Source organism: Colobus angolensis, unplaced genomic scaffold (genome assembly GCF_000951035.1).
Source record: "Colobus angolensis palliatus isolate OR3802 unplaced genomic scaffold, Cang.pa_1.0 Scaffold9, whole genome shotgun sequence".
Classification (NCBI taxonomy): Eukaryota; Metazoa; Chordata; class Mammalia; order Primates; family Cercopithecidae; genus Colobus; species Colobus angolensis.
This window is the reverse complement of record NW_012122931.1, coordinates 4,544,935-4,554,157: the sequence shown is the minus strand read 5'-3', so window position 1 is coordinate 4,554,157 and position 9,223 is coordinate 4,544,935. Positions and strand designations below refer to the sequence as shown.

The 9,223-nt window shown below is 50.6% G+C and overlaps 1 protein-coding gene across 1 annotated transcript in view; it reads left to right on the top strand.

Moving 5' to 3' along the window:
- HMCN2 (hemicentin 2) overlaps window positions 1–9,223 on the top strand; it is a 178,088-nt gene that overhangs the window by 19,506 nt on the left and 149,359 nt on the right. Inside the window, exons 2-4 of the mRNA XM_011931437.1 lie at window positions 7,275–7,345; window positions 7,809–7,967; window positions 8,837–8,959. Of these exons, the coding sequence (XP_011786827.1) occupies window positions 7,275–7,345; window positions 7,809–7,967; window positions 8,837–8,959 (353 nt within the window). The remainder of the gene's footprint in view (window positions 1–7,274; window positions 7,346–7,808; window positions 7,968–8,836; window positions 8,960–9,223) is intronic.

The following is a 9,223-nucleotide window of genomic DNA, read 5'->3' as shown; positions in this document are numbered from 1 at the left end:
CCATGTTGGTCAGGTTGATGGTCTCGAACTCCTGACCTCGTGATCCACCCACCTCAGCCTCCCAAAGTGCTGGGATTACAGGCATGAGCCACCACACCCAGCGACCCTCTTTTCAAATAGGGTCATCTCAGATGTAATTAGCTAAACCACGATGAGGTCATACTGCCGTAGGGTGGGCCCTTAATCCAATATGAATGATGTCCTTGTAAGAAGAAGAAGAGAAGAGACAGACACCCAGGGAGAAGGCCATGTGATGATGGAGGCCGAGATCAGACCAAGGAGCACCAAGAGCTGCTGGCGTTACCAGAAGCCAAGAGAAACACATGGGGCACATTCTTCCTCCCAGCTTTCAGAGCAAGCACGGCAATGCTGACCCCTGGATTTGGGACTTCCAGCCTCTAGAACGGCGAGAGAAGAAATTTCTGTTGTTAAACCACCCACCCAGTTTGTGGTACTTTATTACAGCAGCTCCAGGAAACTAGTATAGACATTAACTAGCAATTACTAGCGGTTGGACTGTCACCAAGGGCATTGCTTCTGTACGTTCCAATCTTCACTTGTAACAGGGAGACATTAATAAGACTGAGCTAAAGCTTGTAAAATAAGAAGTGTTCACTGCATAGAAGTGGTTGTTACCATCACCACCACCACCACCATCGTCATCGGTATCATCAACATCAGTATCGTCATCAACATCATCACTGTCGATATTATTGTCATTTTCATTGTCATCAACATCATCAGCAGCAGCAGCAGCATCAACTTTGTGCTAAGAAGGGCAGAGTGTTAAGACCTAAGGTTTTTGGGATTTTTTTGTCCGGGGCCAGCCCTGCCTGGATAGGGTGAAAGAGGGAGATAACAAACCTGCACGTTGTGCACATGTACCCTAGAACTTAAAGTATAAAAAAAAAAAAGGGGACTCAGGGCCGGGCATGGTGGCTCACGCCTGTAATCCCAGCACTTTGAGAGGCCGAGACGGGCGGATCACGAGGTCAGGAGATTGAGACCATCCTGGCTGACATGGTGAAACCTCGTCTCTACTAAAAAAAATACAAAAAAACTAGCCGGGTGAGGTGGTGGGCGCCTGTAGTCCCAGCTACTTGGGAGGCTGAGGCAGGAGAATGGCATAAACCCGGGAGGCGGAACTTGCAGTGAGCTGAGATCCAGCCACTGCACTCCAGCCTGGGCGACAGAGCGAGACTCTGTCTCAAAAAAAGAAAGGGGACTCAGTTGACTCCTCTCATGGATGAGCCCCCATGGGGCCAAGCCAAGCATCCTGCCCTGTTTGTCCCGGTACCTCACTCTCCATCCTGCTGGAAGATGAGACTTGAAATGCCGCCCTTGCCAATGGCTCCCTGTCCTGGGGAAGCTTCAGGATGGTGATTGATAATAGTGCAGCAGGTCCCAGCAATGACAAATGAAGCCATGAGCCAGCCTTAATTAATGACAAGAAGGCATTCATCTCTGTCTCGCTGCCTGGAGCTGCAGGTTGGAGGGTGGTAGGTGAGCAGCAAGGAGGACAGACAGGGAGTAAGCCTCCACATCCCCTCCCTTTCTTGCTATCTTGGAAGAAATAGGCCCTGCCCTGGGAATGATGGGAATGGTCAGCAGGAGCTAGCTCCCAGGGCAGGTTTGGGGATTGTCTGTTCAGAGATTGCATGGGGATTGTGTGTGTGCGTGCGTGTATGTGCACGTGTCTGAGTGCACATCGTGTGTGTGTACATGTGCATTCTCCTGAGAAAATTCTTTGTTCATAGCTTGGGGCAGACATCAAAAAGCTCTTGCCTTCCGTCTTTGCTGGGGCCTGCTCTCTATGTCCAGAGGAATCACAGACACCTTTGCCGATCTGGCCAGTGCCCCCTGAGCGTGGCCAATCTCTCCACATGTTCAAGGAAACCGCGTTTGTTTTCCTGCCTTGTTTCAGATCTGTTTCTCTGGGCAAGTGCAGCAACGTCCTGTGGTGGGAGGGCCTGGGGCTCGGGTGGGCCGGGCATTCAGCAGTATTTGTTGAGTGTTAACTGAATGCCTGGCATTGTGTTGGGCACGGAATGTAAAGAAAAGTGGAACTTGGGTCCCGACCTGTAGCTGCTCAAGCAGGATGGGATTCATTGAGAAGTTTTTCATTCATCCTTTGGACAGTATTGATTCAATATTTATTTAAGCACTTACTGTGTGCCAGGCACTGAGCTTGGTATGGGGCCTGCCGTGGTGAATGACAGAGATAGGGTCACTGCCTGTGTGAGGTATCCAGCCAACTCTTGCCCCAGATCTTCCCCCCGACATGGAGGGGCTGTCTTCTCTCGGGGCCTCAGTTTCTACGTCTTTAAAAAGATGGGGGTCTTCAGATCTCTCCCTCCTCAACATTGTTGTTTTGTTTTTTTGAGATGGAGTCTTGCCCTATCACCCAGGCTGGAGTGCGGTGTCACAATCTCGGCTTCCTGCAATCGCTGCCTCCCAGGTTCAAGCAACTCTCCTGCCTCAGCCTTTTGAGTAGCCAGGATTATAAGCATATGCCACCACGCCCAGCTAATTTTTGTATTTTTAGTAGAGATGAGGTTTCACCATGTTGGCCAGGCTGGTCTTGAACTCCTGACCTCAAGTCATCCTCCTGCCTCGGCCTCCCAGAGTGCTGAGATTACAGGCATGAGCCACCCCACCTGGCCCTCAACATCGTTATGTTTGGCACATAGGTTGTGGTCAAATTGGCTTTTCTGAAGTTGATTCTTGCTGAAGGCAAAATGGTGAAAGCCGTGGTAGGGTAGAATGATATCTTCCCAAAGATGTGCCTGTCCTGATACATAGAACCTGCAAATGTGTGACCTGTCATGGTGAAAGGGACTTTGCAGGTGTGACAAAGTCATGGCTCTTGAGATGGGAGATTGTCCTGGATTATCTGGGTGAGCCCTTTATAATCACAAGGGTACTCATAAGAGGGAGGCAGGGAGCTCGGAGTCAGAGAGGGAGCTGTGACAACAGCAGCACAGGAGAGAGACAGACACCCTGCTGCTGCTTTGAAGATGGAGGAAGGAGCCATGATCCAAGGCTTCTAGCAGCTGGAAAAGGCAGGGAAACTGATCCTCCCCTAGAACCCCCAGGAGAAACACAGACCTGCCGACACTTGGATTTAGGACTGCTGGCTTCCATAACTGTGTGTTGTTTTAAGGCATGAAGTTTCTAGTAATTTGTCGTAGAAGCAACAGGAAACGGAGACAGAGGCCAACCTTAAAATCCTTTCCAGGGCTCTCTGGTCCAGGGGATCCTTGCTATTAAAATGATGTTTGAGCAACTTTCTGGAAATTTGCTCACACTTGTTCAATGAAAAGAATCGGGTTAGAAATAGTATGTTATTTATACTTCAATAAAAATTCTGGTTAAAATAGTATGTGTTTTTGTAAGTTATATTTATACATTTAAATATATGAATATAAAAATTGAAGATTATACACAAAAATGAAAATTATTATCTCTGGTTGGTAGAAATACAGCCAGTTGGCCGGGGGCGGTGGCTCACGCCTGTAATCCCAGCACTTTGAGAGCCTAAGGCAGGTGGATCACGAGGTCAGGAGATCGAGACCATCCTGGCCGACATGGTGAAACCCCGTTTCTACTAAAAATACAAAAATTAGCTGGGCATGGTGGCAGGCGCCTGTAATCCCAGCTACTTGGGAGGCTGAGGCAAGAGCATGGCTTGAACTCAGGAGGTGGAGGTTGCAGTGAGCAGAGATCGCGCCACTGCACTCCAACCTGGGTGACAGAACGAGACTCTGTCTCAAAAAAAAAAAAAAAATATATATATATATATACAGGCAGTTGTGCCCCTTCCCTTTTTTGTTTTGCTTTGTTTTGCCTGTCAGGAATTTCTATGTTTAGTTCCCTGAGAGCAGGAGTTAAGAACAGCTCTGTTCTTGAGGTTGTCCAGACCTGGGCTCATATCCCAACACTGCCACTTATTGGCTGTGTATCATTGGACAAGTTACCATCTCTGGGCTTCCATATTCTCCTCTGTAAAAATGTGGGTAAGACTTGGACCCCGGCACTTTGGGAGACTGAGGTGGGTGGATCACATGAGGCCAAGAGTTTGAGACCAGCCTGGCCAACATGGCGAAACCCTGTCTCTACTAAAAATACAAACAAAATTAGGCAGGCATGGTGGTACACTTCTGTAATCCCAGCTACTTGGGAGACTGAGGCACAAGAACCGCATGAGCCTGGGAACTGGAGGTTGCAGTGAGCTAGGATCGTGCCACTGAACTCCAGCCTGGGTGATGGAGTGAGACTCTATCTCAAAAGGAAAAAAAAAAAAGGTCTGGTGCAGTGGCTCATGCCTGCTGTAATCCCAGCACTTTGGGAGGCTGAGGTGGGCAGATCACCTGAGGTTAGGAGTTTGAGACCAGCCTGGCAAATATGGCGAAATCCCGCCTCTACTAAAAATACAAAAATCAGCCGGGTGTGGTGGCAGGGACCTGTAGTCCCAGCTACTAGGCTGGGGCAGGAGAATCACCTGGACCCGGGAGGCGGAGGCTGCAGTGAGCTGAGATTTCACCACTGTGCTCCAGCCTGAGTGACAGAACAAGACTCCGTCTCAAAAAAAAAAAAAAGACTTGGACCTACCAGGTGCTAGGAGGAATTCAGTGAGCTGATACACAGGAAGTATCTCAGGGCATGGCCTGGCGCTTACAAGGTATTTAGTGACTGTCCTTATCATTCATGTCATGTTAATTTCTTTTTACAATGAACATGTGTGATTACCTAACAATGAAATAACCAGCACTGAGTAAAATGATTGCTCTTCTTAGTCAAAGTAGAATTTGAGGACCTCATATTGAAGCGAGACTGTCTTTGACTGCACTGTGTGAGAACACCCGCTGGAGCCTGGCCAAGTGCACGCTCACGTCAGCACATCCTCTTCCCATTTGCTGAGCCTTTGCTCCATACCAAGCTGCGTGCTAAGCTCCGTGCCAGGGGTTTAGCTACCTGGCTTCACTGAATTCTCACAGCGATGATTCTTGGTCAGGAGAAATGGTGGTGTTACATGCCTCGTTCTACAGATGAGGAAACTGAGGCTTGGGGCAGTGAAGTGAGCCCTGCCCGAGAGGCCCCATAGCCCAGAAAGGATAAACGAAGGATTCCAATCAGACCTGGCTGAGCTCCAAGGCTGAGGACTGAGCTGCTGCAGTCGGGCTGAATTCGTTACTGTGGAGTTCAGAGGAAAGGACGTGGTGGGGATGGCCCGGGCAGGCGAGGGAGGGCAGGGTGGGACGAGATGGAGAAACACAGGGCAGAGGGGCAGGGGCCCCGGGGAAAGCTGGCGTCAGCTCATCCTTGATCACTGTGAGACATGCTGGATAATTCTACAGGCTTTCCTTTCTAAGAAAGACTGAGATCTGCCAACTTGTTGCTGAGAATGAAAGTTTGTTTAGAGCGACTACAACTTAGAATTGCTGAACTAAAAATAGTCTGTTATTAGAGTTCACTGAGGCTGGGCACAGTGGCTCACACCTGTAATCTCAGCACTTTGGGAGGCTGAGGTGGGTGGATCACTTGAGGTCAGGAGTTCAATACCAGCCTGGCCAACATGGCGAAACCCCGTCTCTACTAAAAATACAAAAATCAGCTGGACATGGTGGCACGTGACTGTGGTCCCAGCTACTTGGGGGGCTGAGGCAAGAGAATCGCTTGAAACTGGGAGGTGGAGATTACAGTGAGCCGAGATCACGCCACTATACTGCAGCCTGGGTGACAGAGCGAGACTCTATCTCAGTAAATAATAAAATAAAATACATAGAGTTCACCGAGGACTCAAATATTTTCCGAAGAAACCTAATGTCCACACGACCTTGCACAGTCCCTACTATGTGCTTATCCGCAAGGCTCTCCACAACCCCAGCCCTGCTGTCCAGCACTGGTAGTGTTCTCTTGTGTTGGCGTGGATCTCCATTACTGCTATTAAAAAAAAAAAAAAAAATTAGAGAACATTTCAAATATATACAACATAAGTAGAAGAGAATAATGAATCTCCATGTACCCATCACCCAGCCTCACCAAATATTTAACAGCCCCGTCATTCTCGTCTCGCCTGTACCTCCTCCCACCCCCAACCCCCACTCAGTGATCATTTGTTCTAGTGCTTTGCTTATAGGGTAAATTTACATACATTGAAATGCTCCGATCTTAGCTGCACACTTTTGACAAATGATACACCGAGGAACCCACACTCCTATCACAATATAGAATGTTTCTGTCTCAGACAGTTCCTTCCAAGCCAAGCTCCTCAGGCAACCTCTGTTCTGTTTTTCTTCACCTTAGATTAATTTTGACTGTTCCAGAACTTACTATAAATGGAACCATACTGTATGTGCTGTTTTGCGTCTGGCTTCTCTCGCGTGGGAGGCACCCCTGTTGTTGCCTGTATTGTCAGTCGTCCTGTCTTATTGCTGAGGACACCCTGGTTCTGTGAATTTACCAGTTTGTTTATCTCTCTACCAGATGATGGACATCTGGCTTGTGTCCAGTGTTGGACTATTGTGAACACAGCTGCTATGAACCTTTGAGTACAAGCCTTTGTGTGAACATGTGTTTTCATTTCTCTTGGGGACATACCTAGGTGTGGAATGGCTGGACCCATGGTAGGTGCATGTGTAACATTTTAGAAACTTCCGTTGTCTTCCAAAGAGGTTAAACCATGTTGCGTTCCCACAAGCAGTGAATGAAAGTTCCAGTTGCTCCACGTCCTTGCCAACCTCAAATGCAGTCAATTTTTGTCATTTTTATTGCTGTTCTTTTTAAAATGAGCTCATCCATAGATGGGGTTTCTGGAAGGTTTTTCTCTTGTTGAGCAGCTGGTGTTGGAGAGCTGCTGTGTGTCCCAAAATGGATTGTCTGTTTGCTTCTCGTGTCTTTGTCTTCCTGGAATTCCTTCCCCACTGAGTGGCAGCCGGCGGGATGGTGGAGGTGGGGGTTCTTAGGGGAGTCTTGGTGACCAAAGGTTGGGTGCTGCTGTCCGGGGTGCGGGGACCTGGGGCTTGCCCTCTGCCTCACCTCTGCTTCCCTGGAGCTCGGTCTCTGCTTTGGCGCTGGGCACAGGGCAGAGTGGTCTGACCTCGCTTCCTGGTCTGATCCTGCAGCTCTGAGAGCTGCTTCCTAATCTCTCACTGTCTTGTGTGCCAGCCTCAGCTCCTCTGAGCATCCATCCTCGTGTCACTGCCAAACCAGCCCACCGGGCTGTGTGTCTAGGAGTTCCAGCCCATCTGGGCATCCCTCTCTCTTCTCCACAGATATTGGCCCAGTGACCCTCACAGCAGACCCCGTGATGTTTCAGAGGGAGCTGAGAGAACTCTATGTGCAGGTGGGCACTGTTCCCTGACCCTCTGTCCCACTCTGTGTCCCACCAAGAGGGTTTGGGGAGGTAGCTTCGAGTGACTCCCTCTTGCCCAGCCTCTACCTCTCCCTCCTCCTGGGCAAATGTATGGCTTCCTTAGGCCATCTGTTAGCTGCTCCCATGGCCCCCTCCATCCTTGCCCACTCGAAGTACTTGGCACGGTGCTGCGCTTATTGGTGTAGTGACTGCCTTCCGTGGGGGTGGGCCCGTGTCACTCTTGCATGGGTGAATAAATGAATGAATGAATGATGCTGCTTGTCTACAGTTAAAGCAGGTTGGATGTTATATCATGTCCCTGGGAAGGAAGTGACTGGTTGGGTGGGTGACAGTTCAAAGTGACTCCCAACACCCAATGGTTTTGGAGGTGTCCCTGGGTGGGTCCCATCTGGAGGAGGCAGGTGGCAGCTGCTGACACGTTCCTGCCCTCCAGGGAGGTGGTGACTGCCCGGAGATGAGTGTGGGGGCCATTAAGGCTGCCGTGGAGGTTGCCAACCCCGGCTCCTTCATCTACGTCTTCTCGGATGCCCGCGCCAAAGACTATCACAAGAAGGAAGAGCTGTTACGTCTCCTGCAGCTCAAACAATCACAGGTGGGTGAGCCAGCTTTGGGAGCCTGAGTGGGGTCCCCCAGGGGATCCCGAGGAAGCTGGGGTCTCTCACGCCACCTGAGCCACCACCTGGAGAGAGAGCTGTGCACTTCTCTTCCACAGCCTTGGTCCAGCCTCTGCCACGCATGGCCAGAGCCTCGGAACCAAGTTGGCCCAGGAAGTGTGAGTGTGCCCTCATGCTCTAGGCCCGGGGCCAGGGTTCACACTTCCCTGGCGCAGCTTGTTCCTGATGGAGACCACACCACCTACTCCTTTCATCCCCATCAAAGTCCAGGCAACCGATCTTCCTCCCGGCATCGCCTCTGCTCCTGGTCTCTGCCATTCGTGTCCCCTTTGCCATTGTCTCAGGGTTTGGAAGACCTGTCAGATCCCTTGCTTCTGGCTTTTGCAGTGAGGGCTGTGAGACGGGATGTGATCAAGGGAGGGAGAAGGGCCAGCTCTTTGGCATCCTTGGGCAAGATCCAAAGGGCCGAGACTGCTTCTCTGCCGCCGCATCTAGAACTTGCTTGGGTTCTTCAAGGTTCTTCTAACTCTGCAGCCTCCAGGGGCCACTCTGAGATGAATCGACTTCCACACCCTTCTTTGTTGTTGACTCAATAGCAGTTCCCAATATGGAACTACCTACTTTTCCTGGCCCTGTGCTGAGCACTTATCCTGCATCGGCTTCTGATCCCCGTGAGATGGGTACTTCTCTTTTCCCTTCTATTCATGTGTCATGTGTCATTCTATACATGTGCCAGACAGAGGAAAGGGCCCACTCCAGGTCACCCCACCCTGGTCGAGGTCCTGCTGCTCACCCCTGAAGCAGCCGGCCAGGGAAGTTGAGAGCAGGCTGCATGTCCATCTTCCAGGTGGTCTTTGTGCTGACGGGGGACTGTGGCGACCGCACCCATCCTGGCTACCTGGCCTATGAGGAGATTGCTGCCACCAGCTCTGGGCAGGTGTTCCACCTGGACAAGCAGCAAGTGACAGAGGTGAGCACCGGGAGGAGGCACCATCCCAGAGCCCGTCACTTGGGCATGGTGAGGACATTGACCATCCCTGTGGCTCCAGATGGTTGAACGGCAACCAATCCCCCAGAGATGCAGGGATATGTAGATAGCTGAGCAGCGCTGGGTGCACGCCTGTGGCAGGCACAGGAAGCGCCGTGCTCAGATACCACCATATCATCTCGTCTCGCCAAATCCTTCCACCTGTCCCAAAGGCAGGTGCTTCCGTGTTTCCAGGCAGAATTGTGC